The sequence below is a fragment of the Apodemus sylvaticus genome, chromosome 13 (genome assembly GCF_947179515.1).
Source record: "Apodemus sylvaticus chromosome 13, mApoSyl1.1, whole genome shotgun sequence".
Lineage (NCBI taxonomy): Eukaryota > Metazoa > Chordata > Mammalia > Rodentia > Muridae > Apodemus > Apodemus sylvaticus.
The window spans coordinates 54,171,829-54,194,338 of record NC_067484.1 but is presented as its reverse complement, the minus strand read 5'-3'; the positions used below and the strand labels follow the sequence as shown (position 1 = coordinate 54,194,338).

General features: G+C 37.3%; 1 protein-coding gene across 1 annotated transcript in view; it reads left to right on the top strand.

Annotated features, from left to right (window-relative positions):
• The window catches only part of Spink5 (serine peptidase inhibitor Kazal type 5), a 61,909-nt gene extending 39,823 nt beyond the window's left edge, over positions 1-22,086 (top strand). Inside the window, exons 17-31 of the mRNA XM_052155303.1 lie at positions 169-296; positions 907-967; positions 3,963-4,090; positions 9,110-9,203; positions 10,342-10,469; positions 11,817-11,889; positions 12,544-12,671; positions 12,833-12,911; positions 16,271-16,398; positions 17,351-17,420; positions 18,081-18,170; positions 18,276-18,403; positions 19,003-19,099; positions 19,690-19,820; positions 21,927-22,086. Of these exons, the coding sequence (XP_052011263.1) occupies positions 169-296; positions 907-967; positions 3,963-4,090; positions 9,110-9,203; positions 10,342-10,469; positions 11,817-11,889; positions 12,544-12,671; positions 12,833-12,911; positions 16,271-16,398; positions 17,351-17,420; positions 18,081-18,170; positions 18,276-18,403; positions 19,003-19,099; positions 19,690-19,820; positions 21,927-22,086 (1,623 nt within the window). The remainder of the gene's footprint in view (positions 1-168; positions 297-906; positions 968-3,962; positions 4,091-9,109; positions 9,204-10,341; positions 10,470-11,816; positions 11,890-12,543; positions 12,672-12,832; positions 12,912-16,270; positions 16,399-17,350; positions 17,421-18,080; positions 18,171-18,275; positions 18,404-19,002; positions 19,100-19,689; positions 19,821-21,926) is intronic.
• Positions 22,087-22,510: the final 424 nt, after the last annotated feature.

Here is a 22,510-nt window from a genome sequence, read left to right as displayed (position 1 = left end):
AATAATGTGTTACCTAAGCCCGTCACGGAGTATTAGCTAAAGCTGGTATCTGACATCACTTTGTGCTATTTTTCTGCAATATATCACAGTTGTCAAAGGGGGTGAGATGGGGTCAGGATTTTTGCACTGTTTAATGATCTTGTTCTCAAAACCTTCTTCATTTGACAGGAGCTCTGTAGTAAATACCGTACCCAGCTAAGAAATGGGCGGCTTCCCTGCCCCAGAAAGAATGACCCCATTGAGGGCCTGGATGGGAAGATCTATAAAAGCACCTGCTCCATGTGTGAGGCCTTCTTGTGAGTACAGCTGCAGTCACTACTGTTCAGTATCAAATGTAAGGGTGGCTTACTCCAGGACATTAATAACAAAGCCTGCCTTTGTTTGTGCTGAGTTTTGGGGACATACTATCATCAAGTCACACACTGACAGTACTTTCTTTCTACTGTTTCAGTGTTCTGCAAGATATTTAAATTATCATAATGGTAGTGTCGTGTGCTAATGCCAGATATCCCCAGAGTTGATGATAGAAAAGTTCTGGGTCTTAATTCCTTTATGCTAATAAGTCACTGCCATGACTAACACAAAGGATGAGTCATTGGATGATAATGAGTTGAAATTTGCCAATAATTATCATTTTCTAGTTGCTTTCTGGGGAAAAAAGATAAGTCTTTACAAAACATAGGGGCAGGTGTATTTGCTGCTTTGTGATGGAATTAATGTTTTAATGTTTTAGCCATGTTAAATGAAGAACAGCGATGTAGGGGAGAATATTCACTAACCTTTCAATTACCAAGCTAAGCTTATAGAGACCCAGAAGTAATAAGATATTCTACCTGAGACTTTTTTTCTGTTTAAGTTGCTTTGCATTGGTGTTAGAAATAATTCTTGCTCGCCCTTCTCTTGCAGCCAGCAAGAAACAAAAGAAAATGGAGCTGGTTTCAGAGCAAAGGCTAAAAGAGAAGTTAAGGTAGTTATCCTGGGATACTCAAAATACATTGGAAAGGTCAAGTTTTGCCATTTTGCTGTAAACATCACACACAGAATTATTGAAGACCCTGGCTTGAAGGAAATGTGGTGTTATATAGTCCAGAGTTTGACCGGACATTTTTATAATTGTATATTTAAGTTATCTTACCACATAATATGTTTCCATAAGATGTTAATCATGCATCCTTACTTTTACATAATTATCTAGCCACCAAATCCTGTTTGTGGAAAATGCCAGAGAGTATTTTATTTCATTTGGTGGTCATGCAACCTTTGCCACTACTACCAGCTCTGTTGTAGCTATAAAAAGAGTCATAGAATTACAAAAACATTAGTGTGCCAGGTGGTGGTGGTGTACTTGGGAAGTAGAAGCAGGCGGATTTCTGAGTTTGAGGCTGGCCTGGTCTACAGAGTGAGTTCCAGGACAGCCAGAGCTACACAGAGAAACCCTGTTTCAAAAAACAAACAAACAAACAAACAAACAAACAAACAAAAAACAAGCACATTAGTGTGTCTATATTCTCTTGGATTTTTATTTACAAATATCAGGCTAAACTTTTATCACAGTACATGGCTTCATATTTATCTCATTCTCAGACTGTGCAATAAAAATTGAAGTCTGGAGAGAAAAAGCATCTTGATCACAAAACTGGTGTTTCATTTGTATTAGCCCTGTATTTCAAAGTTCTTACACAGAAGGAATAGAATTTAAATGTAGAGATCCTGACCCCCAAACCCAGAATTGTTCCTAAAACATTTTTGCTTTACTTTTTTCTGTTTGTCAGCTTTGGGAAAGATACATTTAAAATGAAGCATCTCTAAAAAATATTTTTGTTGGTTGTTCAGAACGACTAACTCAAGACAATTTACTACAGTCCGTGCTAATTTCTCTGCACACCTCAAAGGTCATGAGCACCAAAATCAAATCTCTAAAGAACCAACAACCTGAATTTTCAACCTGTAGGATTAATGGCTTACAGTTGAATTGCAAGCAACTGTGAATCCAGACTTAAAAATTTGAGTGGTTTAAATTTCCAGTGTTTTAGAAACCTTCAGTATAATGCAGGTCTCACCTTCACATTAGCTTCAGCAGACAAGATGTATTGGTTATTGTGTTTCTAATTGTGATCATGCAATGAACACAGAAAAAGAGAAGAGCTAGGTAGAAAACATATTTTCCTATCCTTATTGTATTTCAAGTTGAGATGAGGATTTTAGGAGAAAAACAAAGTCACTCCTACCTGCATTTACAAACAAATATTGCCTACATACTGACCATTATTTAAATCATGAAGGATATTCTTATTTCCATTTTATAGATGAGGCATTTGGACTAAAGAATGGTAAGAGCCCTCATTTAACCTTCCTTGCCAGGATACTGGAATTCTAACAATATGACATAGCCTTGAATAGAGTAGTACTTGCCAGAATACACTTGGTACAGTATTCTACACTCCCAGGAAAGGAAGAGAATCAGTGTAACAGATCATGACGAACTAATGCCATAAACAGAAAATCTGCTGTAGTGTCTGGGTACACACATACAGCACTTGAGAGAGAATATTAGGAGACATAGGAGAACCCGCTTTTCTAAGATATGGTTGCATTTGTGTTCCTGTCTACTCCTGTCCCATCTCAGCTAAGAGCATGTCGAGAAACATTGTTGCAGCTGTGGTATTTACAGATACCATAAAGACAATTGTAGAACAGAAATGGGGATTCACCGAATTCCAATTACCCTCTTCAGCATCAGTGGGAAGTCTCTAGAGAAGATAAGGGCTAGCTTGATCAGAGGATCAAAGAAACATTATTTGAAAGGGAAAGGCCCAGCTGGCAGGCCCATGGAGACATTGAGAACAATGACAAAGAAATAGATTGTGAAGAGCGTCTAAGATATGGAGTTGTTTCCAGATGAGATTCCACAAGTGACTCCTTGTCTTAGACAGTACTTCTGAGGTGGTTAAGCAGATTATGCCCATCAGTGCTGAGCTAGGAATAGAGGTTGCCAAAGTCAATTATTTTAATAAATTGGCTTAAACAGTTGTTGAAGAAAAAAATCATTTTTCCAAATATTGAGAAAAAAATCTAATTTGGAAGGAGAAAAATATTTCTGATTTTTCTGATAGAAAATGCTTCATCTTCATATGCTAGTCTCAAAGAACATAGTCATCATATTTTATTAATTTAGAAAAATAAACCTTAAATATAGAAATCATTAAGATTTGTTAGGGTTCTTTTTAATACCTCTCAAAGTAGTTCTATAGCTAACTTGTTGCAACTGTCTGGTAGAAATGTCCTTTGCGGATGAACCATCTGGATTGGAATGGAATAGCTGCGTGTGTTGAAATATTAGAAATCACAAAATAGCTTTCTTAGGTACTATCTCAAAGGGATCAAGAAAGTCAGAATGGCAGAGTTACTTTGACCAATTTTTTTCAAAATATGACGGTGTTTGATTTTATGATATGTATGCTCTTTAATTGCATTATGATAGAATACAGATGACCAATACATCCCTGAGCAAGAAATATACCCAAATGCTCAGAAAATGTAGTTTAAGGGCAGTGAGATGACTCAGCGAGTAGAAGTGCTGACCCCAAGCCTGGTCATGGGAGTCCAGTTCTCAGGATATACGTGGTGAAAGGGGAGAGCTGACACCTGCAAGTTATTCTCTGAGGCCCACCATGTACATATATGTATATACATTAAAGAAATAAATATAAACAATATATACAGGAAAATCCAGCTTAAGAGAATTATACATGCATGTGGATCCAGGGATCAATTTTAAAGTGGATGAACCAACAAAGCCTTTTACATGTCCTGTGTGCTTGGTAGAAATTGAAGGATAAAATTGCCAGAGGGAAGATCCTTTGGTCATTTTTATTTCCTCTCCCAGGAAGTGCCACATAAGAAACCTACAAAGTGCTCTCAAAGAAAATATTTAGACCCTTGTAATTCTCTTCTTCTTTTAGGTTGACTGCAGTGAATTTCTGGCTCTCTCAAAGAGTGGAGAACTTTTCTGCACACGAGAAAATGACCCTGTGCGTGGCCCAGATGGCAAGACCCATGGCAACAAGTGTGCCATGTGCAAGGCTGTCTTGTGAGTACACCACAGAATGCAACTCCTACTGTGAACTAGGGGAGGGGGCAAGGCACCTGGCCTGAATGCAGAGTCATACATATAAAATACTGTGCGAGAGAGACACAGAATTCAGCTCCTATGGTGATCCAGGAGATTGGGAGAGGCAACAAAACTGTAGACCCACACATATAGAATATTGTATATGATAGGCACACAAGGCTACCCATACTGTGAGCATGGAGAATGAGAGAGCAACAAGCCTGCAGACTACACATTAGACACACATTACAGTTCCTACTGGCAGTCTAGAGATAGGGACAGGCAACATGCCTGCAGACTACACATTAGATACATATTACAGTTCCTACTGGCAGTCTAGAGATAGGAACAGGCAACATGCCTGCAGACTTACACATATACAATACTGCATATGAGAAACACAATGCTGTTTCTGTTGTGAGGTGAGAGAGTGAGAGAGAAAAAGGCATGCAGAATATAAATATACATGCAAAATATTGTATGTATATATGTATGTATGTATGTATGAATGTATATGAGAGGTACCCAACCCAATTCCTACTGTGAATTAGCAGAATAGGAAAGGCAACAAGCCTGCAGACTTACACACACACACACACACACACACACACACACACACATATATATATATATATATATATATATATATATATATATATATATATATACATATGGTATATGAAAAACACACAAGGCAGCCCCTACTATGAGTTAGAAGAGTGGTAGAGAGAAAAATCATTCAGACTAACACATATATAATATTGTTAGACATACAATTCAGTTCTTATACTGGTGTGAACGAGTAGGAAAAGCTATGTGCAGGTTTACATATACATAATATTGTGACATACACAAATGCAGTAACTATTATGACTGAGAAAATGCAATCATTGAGGTAGACATACACATATATAATATTGTACATGATATTACTTACTTGAGAAAGAAATGATTATGAGTAAAGAATATTCAGGTGGACTTCTCTTCTTCATCTCCAATAGTTATAATTCTAGAAACAGACAGTAGCCTGCTCAATTGTTGAATTTTTATTAGTACTCTCAGTAGATAATTCTATCTTTCATGGTAAATTATAACAATGTATAAATTAAACATTTATACATTGTTAAATAGATCTTTTATGGTTTATCTTACAATTCCACTTAAAAAGAAAATTCTATTCCTGAAAATCTGTATTCCTGGAAATGTCATATTTCAGGAAAACATAAGTAATGCCTCACTCAAAGTTTAGAAGTACATCTAAAATATGCAAGTCATTCAAGGGACATTTGCTGAGCACCTTCGGTAATCAGTACATATGATTAAAGAAAAGTGAATGAGATGTAGTCTTCTTAGAGATCATAGAATTGGGTTTCTTAAACCTTTGCCATTCGCAACTCTTTTTTACTGAGAAAATTTTATTGTGTCTCTGAATATGTAAATAAATATGCAAATCAATCACTTATTATCATAAAAACTTTAAATAGAAAAATTAGTTACCATTTTAAGTAGAGAAAATCAGATGAATGGATGATATTGTTAGATTGTAAATTAAGAATTAAATTGTTGATGAATAGTTCATACTGCAGGACACAAAACATTTTAATCTTTTTAAAGTTGATAATATTTTGATCTTATAATCATTAATGTTGAGGATGCAGTTTTGCATAAATATTGAATATTAAATTGCAGAAGTATACTTGAAGTCATTTCAGAAATTGGTGGAAATTATAATCAAATTTGAAGACAAAATTTAATTTAAAGTTACTTTATGAAATACAAGTCAACAACTCATAGAGTAATTTCTAAAATCAAACTTTAATATAGTGCAATCAAAACATGAATTTTTTGCTCTATCTATGCTGAAAATATTGGTAGGAAATAATTGAAAGTCATTAATTCTCATAATTAAGTCATTATGTTCCTGTAAAAACACAATTTTTAACATGCAGAAAAACTAAAATCCTGTAGTTTATAGCCTATAATGTTTTTGAACCTGAGTTGAGATATTCAACAATTTTCTTTCTTTTTATTTATTTATTTTTTTATATATTTTTTATTTACATTTCAAATGATTTCCCATTTTCTAGCCCCCCACTCCCCGAAAGTCCCATAAGCCCCCTTCTCTCCCCCTGTCCTCCCACCCACCCCTTTCCACTTCCCCGTTCTGGTTTTGCCAAATACTGCTTCACTGAGTCTTTCCAGAACAAGGAGCCACTCCTTTCTTCTTGTACCTCATTTGATGTGTGGATTATGTTTTGGGTATTCCAGTTTTCTAGGTTAATATCCACTTATTAGTGAGTGCATACCATGATTCACCTTTTGAGTCTGGGTTACCTCACTTAGTATGATGTTCTCTAGCTCCATACATTTGCCTAAGAATTTCATGAGTTCATTGTTTCCAATTGCTGAATAGTACTCCATTGTGTAGATATACCACATTTTTTGCATCCACTCTTCTGTTGTGGGATACCTAGGTTCTTTCCAGCATCTGGCAATTATAAATAGGGCTGCTATGAACATAGTAGAGCATATTATTCAGCATCCTTTCATGCTTAAAGTCTTGGAAAGAACAGGAATTCAAGGCCCATACCTAAACATAGTAAAAGCAATATACAGCAAACCGGTAGCCAGCATCAAACTAAATGGGGAGAAACTTGAAGCAATCCCACTGAAATCAGGGACTAGACAGGGCTGCCCCCTCTCTCCTTATCTTTTCAATATTGTACTTGAGGTACTAGCTCGGGCAATTCGACAACATAAGGAGGTCAAAGGGATACAAATTGGAAAGGAAGAAGTCAAACTATCATTATTTGCAGATGACATGATAGTCTACCTAAGTGACCCAAAAAACTCCACTAGAGAACTCCTACAGCTGATAAACAACTTCAGCAAAGTGGCAGGTTATAAAATCAACAATTTTCTATAGCATTGAGTGGCTAAAAACTCACACAGTGGAAAGTGTTTGAAATTAGTGTCACAGTGAAGGATGGTGCAATATGGGCAACGTTGAAGTTAAGTTGCCTGTTTCATAAGGAATTAAGTTTTGACCATCACACATTCAGAAATCTTTAATGGTTACAAATGTTTTATACACTCACATTCACATACTTGACACCTATGGGTTACAAGTGGTTTACCAGCTGTTCTCTGGATATAAGGTAATGAAATTCAAAGCAGGGATTGCTAAAGAAGAGCAGTGCTGGTAACTGGCTTTGGTACTTCCATGGAGGGACAGCTAACACAATAACACAATAACACAATAAATGACAGGGCTGAGGGAGAGAAGAACAGAAATGCATAGGGTCTAAATTAAGATAGTTGTGGTATGTAAGAAACAAACACTAAGAAGTTAGGAACTTTACCAACTTTCAGTGTCAAACCAAAGAGTTTGATGTCAGTTCTACGCGTAGTGAGGGCTACAGAAATGTTTCAGTTAGGAGAGGAAATGGTAGAAATATGGTTCATTTAGGAAAGTGCAAACAATGGTGATCAAGAAGCTGGAAAGAACCCAGATGTCCCTCAATGGAGGAATGGATACAGAAAATGTGGTATATTTACACAATGGAATACTACTTAGCCATTAAAAACAATAAATGCATGAAATTCTTAGGCAAATTGTGGAACTGGGAAATATCCTGAGTGAGGTAACCCAATCACAAAAGAATAAAAATGGTATTTACTCACTGATAAGCGGATATTAGTCCAGATGCTTGGAATACCCAAGACACAATTCACATATTAAATGAAGCTCAAGAAGAAGGAAGAAAAAAGTATGGATACACTGGCCCTTCTTATAAGGGGGAACAAAATACCCACAGAAGGAGAGACAAAGGGAAGAGCAGAGTCTGAGGGAAAGACCATCCAGAAACTGCCCCACCTAGGGATCCATCTCATATATAGCTACAAAACCCAGACACTATAGCGGATGCCCACAAGTGCTTGCTGACCAAAGTCTGATATAACTGTCACCTGGAGGCTCTGCTAGTGTATGACAAATACAGATGGGGACACTCTCAACCAGCCACTGAGCTAAGCACAGGGTCCCTAGTGGGGGAGCTAGAGAAGGGACCCAAGAAGCTGAAGGGGTTTGTAGCGCCATAAGAGGAACAACAATATGAGCCACCCAGTACTCCCAGAGCTCCCAGGGACAAAATCATCAACCAAATAATACACATGGTGTTACCCATGGCTCCAGACACATAGGCAGCAGAGGATGGCTTTTTTGGACATCAAAGGGAGGAGAGGCCTCTGGTCTGAGGAAGGCTAGATGCTGCGTTGTATAGGAATACCAGAACAGGGAAGCGGGAGAGGGTTGATTGAGGAACAGGAGAAGGGGAGATGGGTTCTGAGACGTTCCAGGGTGAGGGGGAACCAGGAAAGGGGACAACATTTGAAATGTAAATAAATAATATATCTAATAAAAATTAAATTAAAGAAAAGAAGTAAAAGAAGGAAAAGTCTAACATAATGAATGTTACTGGTGTGAGGGGATTGATGGGCAGCCATTATCCAGTGGGGGAGGGAGGAGCTAGAATAAGGGAAAACCACAAATGGTCAAGGTGAAGGCAGGTGATGATAGAGATATTAATGGACAACAGCAATGCAAGCTGGAGGAAAAAGTACAGTTGCGGGTGACTTCTGTGTTTTGTTTCTGAAAAGCAAACAATACAGGAGGAAGATCATACCTGTTAAAAATGATGATTATACTGAGTCCTCTTGTTCTTGGAAAATATTTTAAGAAATAAAGCCCAAGGTCATGAGCAAGCATTTAGGAAATGCCTAATTAGCTGGTAGTTAAGTATATGTTCTTCTAAGTATGATAAAAACTTTGCCAAGCACAGGACTCCACATCTGGGGTATTTTCCAAGAAAGCCTATAACAGATGTTAAATAAACACTGATAGCCAACCTAGAGCCAGTTGAGGCATTTGATAGGTTCATAGAAATGTGTTGTTCTTCCTTCAGTAAACTATTGTTCCTTCCACTTTCTAACTTTCAGCGAGAAAGAAAATGAAGAAAGAAAGAAGAAAGAAGGGGAAAATCAGAGAATCACTACAGGGCAGAATTCCAGTGGTAGGAGCCTGAAGGTGAGAGTTAGTCCTGACTTCTACTGCCAGCGTGGGTGAAACTTGTTACAGTGGCATTGTGCTAGGTGCAAAGTCAAGGGAAATGCAGGGCATGTCAAAACCAAACAAGACTGTCCTTGGAAGAACAGTTTTCCACTTCAGACTGCCCAGTCAAGGCATTGGCACTTTCTGCTACTCAATGACTCTTGGCTTCTTTATATGTGGAAATAATTATAGGAAGGGAACCTACCCAGTCTCCGGACCCTTTGTTAGCACTCTAGTCCTTGTGACAATATTCATGCTCATCAACAAGTTCACTTTCTTTCACTATTCTTTATTATTGTGGATGAAGCTAAGTCTTTAAATTAACTTTTCTACTCTCCAAGGCAGGACAGTGTCATAAAACAGAACAGACTATAGATTCAGTACAATTGTCCCCTAACCATATGGACTTGTGAAACATTGAATAAATTACCTCATCTCTCTTATCTCAATGTTCCTTTAAAGAGATAGAGGACTGTAATTTAGGTATCATGAGAACATTTGAGATATTTTATAGCACCAGCATGACACCATTGTATGAGATACTGCAGCATTTCATGAGATTTCTGCTGCCCAATCACCTGTTTTATAGCGTTGGTGAAACCAAGGCTATATCTTTTCTCCAAAATACTCTACCTGTAATAAAAGCTGTCTTTTCTGGTTTTTTTTTCTAACTCTTCTGGACAATGAATTGTCACTCTTAGGAATCAGACATGTTCAGGCTGGTTGTCTGTCTTCTCCAGATAGTGGAACCTGTCTGATGAGCATGTTGCCTTATTCTGGGGCAGGAGTCAGAAATGATGCCCAAATAAACAAAGGGAAGACTGTTTTATTGAAAGATACATCTGAATGGTCTTTGGTATACAGTTTTCTAACCTTTGATCTGTGATATCAGGACTTAAGAACTTTATAATTTCCCTATATAAGTAAAGCTATGAAACTGCCCCCTTAGAATATAGATAAATGTAGCCCTGCCCCATTTCTCAGTGGACAGCAACCCTACATGATGAAATATTTACAAGGGTGAAAGGAAAGTGTGTTTCTGATGCCAATCACTCCATGAAATCAGTAATAATACAATAACTTGAATAACTATGTGGTCTGCTTCCTTTTGCCCTTTCAGGACGAATGTGCTCAATATTGGGAAAGCATGAAAAATGGAGAACTCAGCTGTACTCGGGAAAGTGACCCTGTACGTGGTGCCGATGGGAAACCATACAACAATAAATGTGTCATGTGTAAAGAACTACTGTAAGTGCTTTTCATAGCAAGTGTGTCTAAAAGACAGCCATACCTTTCTTCAGAATTCAAGACATTTCTTCTTTTCCATGGCTCTCTCCATGAAAGTTCTTTGCATTAACCCCAATGGTCTTTTTGTTTCTTATATTTTATAAGGAATGTAAGCCCAAGGGGATCAGTTAATTAATTGGCTGATTGTCCTCTCTTTGCCATTACTATTCTGTAACCTCTAAGTGTCATCAATATAAGAAGTTATGCATTTCCTTGACCTAGTGAAATTTAATGATGATCATTTGGAATAGCTGACCAGTGCTTAAGAGACATAGTTAACTATGGAAGCAGGAATTAGTCACTTCCATTTATTTTCCCTTGATGAATGGTTTTAGAGTATTTTATGACATAGTATAGCCACCTTGATTCAACTTGTTAGGGTCAGAGGTAGAGTTATTGCTAGTCATATCTACAAACAGAAATAATCCTAGGTAACCATGAACATTTTATGGATGCTTTTAGTTGTGTCATTTAATTGATATGTGATTAATAAAGAAATAGTTTCTACCTTCCATCCACAAGGTTTAATTCATGAATTCTTCACTTGTCTGAAGGCTATGTGATGAACTCTTACCAAAATGCTGACATTCTCCTAGAGAAAAGTGAAGGTTGTTTTCTTAAAAGTCTCATGAATAACGGGCTTAAGGATTCTAGAACAAGTCTAGTTTTTCTATATTCAAGCCTAGAGCATAGTCTGTGTTATTATCATGTGTAACATATATTGTTGATGGAAGACCGGGAACTGGCTGGTCAATGTCTTTCCATTGCTGGGATTATAAGTATCTGCTACCACCCTCTGCTTTGGATATGAATGCTGGAAATTTGAACTCTGGTCTTCATATCTGTGAGGCAACAATCTACCGACACTTCAGATAATTACTAAAGGTTTCAGACCAGAGGTATGACTATAATTAGAATTTCTCCATGCTGTGACATTACAGGTTCCCTCTATTTTCAATAATTAACTTTGTTAAAAAGTTATGGCTTGAGTTTGTTTGAATTTTTATTTTTATTTCTTTATTGCTTTTTTAAAAATATATTTGGGGCTATGCTCTAAGAAATAATAGTATGTTAATCTCAAAATCATGGAACACTGCTCTAGGAAATGACTGGAGATGAGTTTGAATACCTGTTATGAAGACTGCAGTCAAATGACTTGATAATGTATTTTTTTGAAGGGACCCTTACCCTACAATCTTCGTAACAGAGCAGGATGTGGCTCTCAAAACATAGGTATAGGAAGAACCCCCAGGCCCTTTATCCTTGCATTTATGCCAGCAAGATGACTATCCTCCCTTTTTCTCATAGGCAGAGAGAAATGGAGGAAAAAAATAAAAATTCTGCCTCAAGATCCAATGGGACTGGATCAGCAACAGGAAAGGTGAGACATTGCTGAGGTTTGCATGGGAGTTTCTGGTTTAAGCCATGAAAATGTAGGAAGAGATCATCCACATGGTCAGTGGAAATCTTCCTTTTAAGGTATTAGAGATAACACAGGATTTTATATTGCTGCTATAAAGTTACTATAGACAATGGCTCACAGTAAAGCAAGCTATTGCCCTTCATTCCTGGAGATGAGAGCTTTAAAATGACCCCACTAATATCAAGGTTTTGTTGGAGTTGTGTTCCTTTGTGGAAGCTCCAGTGTAGGATGTTTCTTCACCCTCTCTGATTTCTAGAAACTCCCTGTCTTCATTGTTTTGTGGCTGCCTTTCAGCCAGCATGCTTACTCAGTCTTACTATCCTTCTGACACCAATTCCTCTGCTTGAACATAAAGTTTTGTGATTACAATGAATTACTCCCGAATAGTGTCCCTATTTCAAATACAACTGATTGGTAACTCTTAATTCTGCATTTAGCTGCAACTGAAAAAGCAACACATTTACAAACTCCAGAACTTAAGCTATGCATGACCTTCTGTCATTGTCCTGGCTACCTCAGCAAGGTTAAGTGACTGTCAAACTTTTGAATGGAATCTTTGTAGAAAATATATAAACACAGCATTTCTGGTTATCTTTTCCCTTTTATTTTTAGGATGTATGTGATCAGTTTAGAAGCCAAATGAAAAATGGGAAACTCCTCTGCACTCGGGAAAGCGACCCTACCCGGGGTCCAGATGGCAAGACTCATGGAAATAAGTGTGCCATGTGCAAGGAAAGACTGTAAGTGTTTTCCAAAACAGAGGCTTGGCTGGGGGTCCAGATAGTATAATAATCAACATTGCCTCAGTCTGAGCAGAACAGCAACTGTTTTCGTAGTGAGTCCTATAACTAATATATTTATTCACTTTAGTAGAAATGTTTCTTCCAATCCCTTCTCTCAGGGAAAAAGAAGCTGCCGAAAAGAAAAAGAAAGAGGATGAAGACAAGAGAAACACAGGGGGGAACAAGAGTGATAAGGAGGTAATATTTCAGATCTATTAATAGGGGAAGTTGGGAGGTTTGTGTTGTGGAGAGATGGGTGATGGTTTAGATGCTGGTCTGGAATTACCTGTTGAAAATGAGCTTTATTAATAGAGCTGCATCCATGGGAGTCACAGTTGGGCCACAATGAACTAGGTGAATCTTATGAGGAATGATGCCTCGTGTTGTAGATAATATAACAGGACCATGAGGTACGAGAAAGTAATAGACATTCTAAAACCCTCCCATTAGCTTACAAAGTTAGCATACAAAGAAAAGCTGCATCAGACAGCATGAGAGAGATACCTGGCTGATGGAAGGAACAGAAAAGTTGACCATGCGAGCCAGAACAGTAGAAAAAGCTCTAAGGTTTGGGAGCCTGGTCATAGCTCAAAGCCAGTTCAGGAGAGGCATCAGAGTTGTCTGGCTGGAGTGGCACAGAGAAGAGCAATCATGTGCAAGGTTTTGGCATAGACATAGGAAACAGTGTGCAGAAATAAAGAAGCACATATTTTATACATTTATTTTTGCATTCACAAAAGTTACAAGACCAGAGTAACCTTAGGTGAGGTAGATACCAAAGCCAGCAAAGAAGATACGGCCTGATCTCTGAAGTCCTAGACTATAACTTAGCGTAATGACCATCTAAAGCCACAGGTCCACCCAAAGGTGCATTGTAAAGGGAATTTAACTACTATTTCAAAATCTCCGTTCTCACTCAATACTTGATAGTAAACAAAAAAAAAGATATGGCTAATTCTATCAAGAAAATAGCATATCACTAAGCCCTAAAAAAACAACACAACTACAGGACCAGCAACAATTATCAAAATGTTGTGACTAGCCACTCAGTGACGATCATTTGAAATTTTAAAACTCAATTGGGCAAGAGGAAAAGGCTCAGCTTGAGGGTCTGGGAGACAAAGGAAAGCACCAAAAATTTCAGTCCAGAAAACAAATACATCAGTGAGTGCATACCATGATTGATCTTCTGAGACTGGGTTACCTCACTTAGTATGATGTTCTCCAGCTCCATCCATTTGCCTAAGAATTTCATGAATTCATTGTTTCTAATGGTTGAATAGTACTCCATTGTGTAAATATACCACATTTTTTGCATCTATTCTTCTGTTGAGGTATACCTGTGTTCTTTACAGCTTCTGGCTATTATAAATAGGGCTGCTATGAACATAGTGGACATGTATCGTTATTACATGCTGGGGAATCCTCTGGGTATATGCCCAGGAGTGGTATAGCTTGGAAAACTGGAATATGCAAAACATAATCCACACTTCAAATGAGGTACAAGAAGAACGGAGGAGTGGCCCCTAGTTCTGGAAAGACTCAGTGTAGCAGTATAAGGCAAAATGAGAACAGGGAAGTGGGAAGGGATGGGTGGGAGAACAGAGGGAGGGAAGGGGGCTTATGTGACTTTCAGGGAGTGGGGAACCAGAAAAGGGGAAATAATTTTAAATGTAAATAAAAAAATGTATCAAATAAAATTTAAAACAAAAAAAGTAAAGAAAGAAAGAAAGAAAGAAAGAAAGAAAGAAAGAAAGAAAGAAAGAAAGAAAGAAAGAAAGAAACAAAGCAAATACAGTTGGTAGCTTCTCCATATGACACTTGACTGCCACCTAGTGCTGTTTGGGGCTTCATAAATAGTGTTCACCTGTTCACAATGACAGCTGACTATTCACTATTATACAGCATATCTCATCAATCTATGAAATCTAATTAGAAAGACAAAAATATAATTCTCTCTAAATATAAATCATTGCTTTTAATCATGTCAAACGAGAGAAATAGATTTCTTTATGTATGCAAATCAAAATAAGATTTGAAAACTCATGTCTAAGCAGTTCACACACACACACACACACACAAACATCTTGTGAATTGTTTAATTTTACAACTAAGGAAAGTTCAAGAGTCAGAAATGACACACAAACATGATCAGGAGACCAATTCCCCAAATCTGACAGTACAATAAAGATGAATGCTATTATTTATATGTGTGTGTGCAGCAGTATGAGCATCTAGAAAAGGAAATTCTAGCTAGTGTTTGTGAGATACATAATACAGTGACCAGATGTTCAAATCCAAAGATAATTTTAAGAATTCAGTGTATGAAAAATGGATGTGATTGTCTGTAGGTGGAAAAAAGCAACTCTAAGTCACTATCAGTATTTTAAAGATGGTGTCTCCAAAGGCCTCTTTGCAGTTAAGGGATATTAAAGGTAAAATCTCATGGAAACAATTCCCTTGACAATGTTTTAAGGTTATTTTTTATTTACAGATAAAACAGCTTTATATTCCTATAAATTAATGGCTTTGTTCTCAGTAATGTGAAAGTAAGGAAGTAAAAATGAGGAAACTATCTAAAGAAGTTTCCACGTTACAAATCCATCATTTACTATGATTTTTTAATTTTTCTATGCCTTTTATAATATGTAAAATGAGAATAATGGATGCATATCACATGAGCCAACATGTAATGTACATGATAGAAAATATCTTTAAGCCGGGCGTAGTGGCGCACGCCTGTAATCCCAGCACTTGGGAGGCAGAGGCAGGCGGATTTCTGAGTTTGAAGCCAGCCTGGTCTACAAAGTGAGTTCCAGGACAGCCAGGACTACACAGAGAAACCCTGTCTTGAAAAACCAAAAATATATATATATATGTTTGTGTAGGCAAGCTAGCTCAGAAGGTAATGGCCTTTGCCACCATGCCTGGAACTAAGTTGGATATCTGGAATCTACATAGTGAAATGAGAGAACCAGCCAGATGAATATTTTCAGTTCAATATATATATATATATATATATATATATATATATATATATATATATATATATATATATATATAGCTTGTTTGGAGACAGGATTTCTCTGTGTAGCTGCCTGTAACTTGCTCTGTAGACCAGGCTGGCCTGAAAATCACAGCAATCCATCTGTCTCTATCTCCTAGTTTACACTACCATCCCCTAGCTTCATTCTGTATTATGATGTCAACTTTTTTATGAGTACAGCTGCATACAGGCAGATTTGGGACACAGCTTCCCAGACAATGTGCACAAATGAGGTGATCTGTCTTAGGCAGCAAGGGCATTCTGATGAAGAAGATAAATTGAATAAAGTACCTGTAAATCAAAGTCCATCCCTGGAATATCATTTTCTGTATTTTTCTCTGGCTATTATGAGTCTGTGCTTCACCATCATGATTCCATCAGGGCGGGGGGGGGGGGGAACTAATGTTCATAATGAGGTAGTGATATGTCTCTTCCTCTCTGACTATCCTGATGCTTTAGGATGATAAATGTTAGGCTTCAGTCACAGTGTGCTTCCCTGTCGTCTTGTCAGGATCAATGCCATGAATTCCGGAGCATGCAGCTAGATGGAAGGCTGATCTGCACCAGAGAAAATGATCCTATTCGAGGCCCAGATGGCAGGACGCATGTTAACAAGTGTGCTATGTGTCAGATGATGTTGTAAGTGGAGTGGATTATCAATGAGTTTAATAAATCAGCTTGATGCCAGAAAAGAATACCTGCCATTTAGAAACCTGTGACATTTGTTTTAACACATCATAAATAAATGAATCCTCATTTATGAGAAGTACAATTCATTTTCAAAACACTCAGTGAGAAACTATTCTTTTAAACAAGAAACATAATCATACCTGAGGCTTCTATGGTTATACATTTCCAAGTCAGTGGCTTTTAAGGAAAGGAGTTTAGGCAATGTTAATAGCCATGAACTTCACATAACTGCAGTTCATCTTGCATGTTGAAAGAACTACAATGACCATATATACAGTTTTGGTGGAGATTCAGAGATATAATATTTTCTAAAACGTTCCTAAGCTCTGGAGCATCTTTCTAAGTGAAGAACAAATAAAACTCGGAGTTTAAGTGGAATGTAACTGTAAAATTATCACAAAAGGAGAAATGAAGCTATTGTCTATATGATAGGGTAAAATAAACAATAGTCTCTCTTTCTAAGATATATTTATTTTATTTAATACAAGTATGCTGTTGCTGTCTTCAGACATACCAGCGGAGGGCATCAGATCCCATTATAGATGGTTGTGAGCTACCATGTGGTTGCTGGAAATTGAACTCAGGATCTCTGGGAGAGCAGTCAGTGCTCTTAACTGCTGAGCTGTCTCTCTCACAATGTTCTCTTGATAAACAACAGTCCTTTAGACTTTAGTTCGGGATGACAGTAAAGCAAAGGAATCAGTAAGGGTTGAGGCCATTGCCACAAAAGGATAGGAACAACCCTCCATCAGAGATGACATGTATAGTGCACGTCTAGATGTCGAAGTCTTGAGACAATAGTCTTAGATTTGTTAATGTTTAGTATTAGAAAAACACTTGCTTAAAAATAATTCAAATAATCCTAGAAATACTTCTCTGTTTTCTTTTTTTAATTCTGCAGTGAGCGCGAAGCTAGTGAAAGAAAAATGAGAGAAGAAAACTCACGCTCCCAGCCCACACATGAAGCAAAGGTTGTGCTTTAACGAAACCGTCAATACTAAAATGTTGGCCTTACCACTCACCCTCAGAATTTTAACTTTCCATATAGTCTTTAAATAATAAAGATATTAACTTTTTACTTGAAAATGTTTTGATGTTCTTACTTTCTGTCTTAATATAATATGCACACACACACACACATCCTTTTACAAATGTTTATAAAATTTATTGTGTTTCTGTTTAGAAGAATTATGGATTGGAAAACCAAACAACACAGCATTCTTTCACAACTACTGCATGCTTATCTTTGACATTTTAAAAGAGAAAGAAGGCTCTAGACAGCTTGTTCATATTGACTCTAACAACTTTTGTAACAAGCAGACATGTCAAGCCTTCTGACCATCTTCTCTTTGATGTCTTCCTCTGTTTTCTCCAGATGAATTTCTAAGCATCTGTGAATCAATAGTATGCATGTATTATAATACTTTCTTTCTTTGTATCTCAAGATTCAAAAGAAAGCAGACATCTTCATTTAGTCATTCACAGTGACCACAACATTTTTAGCACAGACTGCTGTGAGAGCCTCCTTGGGCTAACAGTGTGGAATTGTCAGAGGAGGGGTGACGGGTGGGCAAAATCAGTCATAGGTGAGGGGTGTCCATCAAGTCGTCTTATGTTTCCTTGCCTTTCAGGACCAGTGTGGAGAAGTTCCTAACACAACAGAGGAGGCCAAACCTAGGGAGGCCAGGAGTTCTTTGCCCTCCGCCCATGAGATCAGTGATGTGAGTACCAGCCCAGAGCCAAAAAGTATCTCCTAAAGCTGAATTTGAGAAAACCACTATGAAGAAGGAAAAGTTTGTGCTCACCTTCCCTTTCTCATTTGCTAGGATGAGTGCAGTGAGTTTCGAAATCTCATGATGAATGAAAAGCTTATCTGCCCAGAAATGGATGACCTGGTGCGCGGTGCTGATGGAACCTTTCACCAGAACAAGTGCCACATGTGTAGAGATGTCCTGTGAGTAGTATCATTATCCTCAGAGGCAGACAGGAGGGAACGCACTTTTTTTACAAATTGCTGGCTGAATAAATGTATGTGCTCCTGAGTCCAAGGAGATCTAAGCCATAACCCAAGGCCATAAGTAAAGAACCTTTGACTTGATGCAGCAGAAAGAGTGCTTGGATCTAGAGACCGGAAATAACGTTGTGTGTTCTTACAAGGGCACTTATTTCAAATCCTTGATCCAAAAGAATAGCAATTTAAAAAACATAAGTTGTAGACCTCAGAATACATTAACAATAAGGATATCATGGGATAAATCATTTGGTTGATGGACAAACACAGTTCAAGATGAGTGGACACTGTGGTGGTTTAAAGTACTCATAAGAACAATCAATACTCCTTAGATTTCCATAGAGAATGGCTTTTGAGCTAAGTATTATCAGTGTTGCTCGGTATTTGTCACCTTTGTGTGTTTTTAAAACATCTTTCTGGTCATATCCTGAAGCAATGTTCTGTCATCTCTTCCCAAGAGTGTTGGCTATCTTTCCGTGAGAAGATACAAAGCTAATCTTTGTGAATGTTCGTTTTAAATAATTTTTTCTTTCTTCTTCCAGTGAAAAGGAAGCTTTGGAAAGGACGGGGCTTCAAGGAAAGTCATCGCACATTAGGTCTACTAAAGAAGGTGATCCAGAATTCTCCAGCTCCTCTCTGGTAAGAAGCTTCTCCCTAGATTTTTCAGGTCACCTTCCCTTTGTCCTCTGAGGTTGGCAAACCTGACAGTATTTTAATAGCAGCTTGAGGAAAGGCATTATAGTTATTTGACTGTAGCAACAGAATGAGAAGCTTTGTTTACAAGTCTTGCCGTAAACACAGGGGGTAGTATGGCTGAGATAAAGGAGAACATTTTTTCACATATTTATTTTGCACATCATTGAAGATAAACATCAGAGTAGATCCTGGGGAGATAGAGAGGCCAGAGCTAGCAGGACCTAATTCTTTCAGATTAGAATCTGATCTCTTGGAGTAAGTAGTATCTTGAAGCAGCAGGCCCATGTCCTTTTTACTGATTCATTCTTGATTTCTTCCTGCATACTAATATTCTCTGCTTAAAAGAAGCCAAAGCTTATAAGTTATGTCAACCCTATATAATACTAAATAATATGTGCATTTGAATAATACATATCACAACCCTTTTCTTAATCATGGACTCAGATGTAATTAGGAAAAGCAAAGCTTCTCTGATACCATACAACTCCCTTGAATGTTCTTAATGAACTCTGCTCTCTATTTTACCTGTGCAGGACTCTGACATGTGCAAAAACTACCGAATATTACCCAGGATGGGATATCTTTGCCCAAAGAATCTAAACCCTGTCTGTGGTGATGATGGTCAAACATACTCCAACCCTTGTATGCTCTGTCATGAAAACCTGTGAGTACCCATATTGTACCATCTCTACTTCCAGTGTAGAGGATTTAAGCTGTAATGTTGCCAACAGTAGTGTACTGATATTAATTATATCTATTTAAAGGTATCTATTAATGAGCAGACCAAATTTCAAAATTTGTGGCTTATCCTTCTTATGTCTAAAACAAAAACTATATAATAGTATTTCTTTTAGTATAATTGTTTTGTTTCTATTACTTTATACTTTAGAGTAGTAGGAGAAGAGAGTGATGATGAGATCAGAATGATTGGAGAACATCTCTATAATCCCGTGCAGACTCATGTGTATTCAAGAGAATGTGACACATGGGAGAAAGCAGTTGAGAACCATTGCACATATGGTTTCTGTACTACCTACATCTACAATAACTATAAGACAGTCATTGGTTTCCCATCATCTCTAAGCCTTCCTCATAATGAACCTAGTCTATTTCAATAGAAAGCATACTAGAATAAATGACCTATAAGCTTTATCATTGTTTATACATCTTGGGTGATTATCTCATCCCTTGCAGTCTCAATTTCTTTCTTGAAGAAATTGGAGACAATTTGTTAAGCTGCTGAGTTCACCGGCTACTGAGCAGAACTTGCATATGAAAGCATAGTTTAAGTCCAAAGAGTGTTTAATTCTTTCACCAATTGTTTTAGCTTTGTCAATTTTCTTCTCAAATGCTGATTATGCAATAACTTCTCATTTCCCCTGTACAAATCACTCACCTTCTCTCAGCTTTCCTGTGACTAGTTTTCCTTGGAAGTATGGTAGCAATGTTTCATAATCAAGTGTGAATATGAGCTGTATGTGTACATGCCATTGTACCTGTACCGACATCATATTACAAAACTCATCATACCCTTGCTTTTCTGGGTCTAAATAATTATGATTTTCCTACTATACTATTGCCATTTCTTACTCTCATTTGTGAGACTGGAAACTCCTTTGATGATATAAAAATGGGACATCATGTGTGGATTCAACATCTATCAGCTCATGAGTTCCTTGACTATATCAAGGGAAATTGAATATTTAAGGAATGAATTAACCTTTCCATGAATTCAGTATATATACATAATTCTAACCCTAAATCCATCATTGACTTTTAATTATAAGCCTGAGAACTTTTATTATTGGAATTATTTAATCAAACATTTTATTAACTATGCCAACCCAGGTTGACCCTTTAATCAAGAAAGTTTCATGGACAGAAACTCATGCAAAGGAAGGTTAATGCTGCTGCAGCTAAGGAAGCTGACACTAATGCTTGTTGGGAAGACTCAGACTTCTCATGGAAGCGAGACCAATTTTTTCTAAGGGGTTAGATGAAACCATAGTAGTGCAACTTCACATCAGGCAATGTCCAAAACCAAATTCTGATTCTGCAATAGACAGCAGATCCTTCCCTATCACCACAGATGAGATGTGGAATCTTCCTTTACAATATTTAAGTGAAGGATCTTGAAGGATCTTGAAATTCTCTCAAATATTATTTCAGGTTCTAGAAATAACCCGTTATTGTTGTATTTTGTTCTATTTTCTATCCCTAAAGTGATATTATAGATACATGATATAATCAATTTTCTCTCTGGGATCTAATTTTCTCTTCTAAGATAAAGGTCACATGGGCTAGTGAGATGATTCAGCTGTATGTTTCCTACCTGCCTACCTGAATTCAATCACCAAAACCTACAGTGAAAGCTGCAAATTGTTTCTGTCCAAATTGTCCTCTGACATCTACGTCTGTGCCATGCTACATGAGTGCCAGTGCTCATAGTACACACACACACACACACACACTCACATATACACATGGACACACACAAAGTCTAAAGGAGAATAAGTTAATGAAAGATCTTTGTATAAAATCCTAATGACTCTACCATGGTTGAAATGTGATGAAATAGACTTAGAACTATAAAATAAGTTAGGAACAAAAGAGAGAGTACACATAGATGTATACTATGTAGGAAAATGGTTCAATGAATATCCTAGGCTTTACACTAATTTCAGTTTGTATGGTACACAAATATTACCTGCGTTTGCCTCTTATTATATCTGGGTATTTTCCTTTTATTGAAACATCTCTTCTCTTTTAGGATGCGTCAGACTAATACACACATACGTAAACAAGGAACATGTGAGGAGAGCAGCAACCTGAAAACAGTATCTGCTGGCACACCTGTAACTGTGAGTGCACTAGCATGTGGGGTTAAGGTAGTAGCTGTTGTGGATCCTGTTTTGGTTCTACTACACTAGGAAATGAGAATTTGTCTGTCCAGAGAAGTCACACTTCTTGGATCATATGACTCCAGAATTGGCCATATTATTACGGGATGATTAAATAATAATTGAAGCATGTGGTAATAAGAGTATTACTTTCTCTCTGTAATACTCAAATCTCCATATTGCAAAGAATTTAATTTTCCTCAGTGCTAGGAGATAGCTCCTTAGTTCAATATCTAACAAGATATCTGAGAATGCATTATTTACTTTGGAATTCTTTCTGATGACTCTGTCTGAAGTCCTTTTCCCAAGGCAGATGACATAGAACTTGATAATGTAGAAAGCTCTAAATGAAAATAATGTGTTATAATAATAAGATAAACATGAGTTTGATTTCTCATTTTTGATGTTTTTCATATAGGATATTTCTAGTGAATCACATCTAAACTCTTAATAT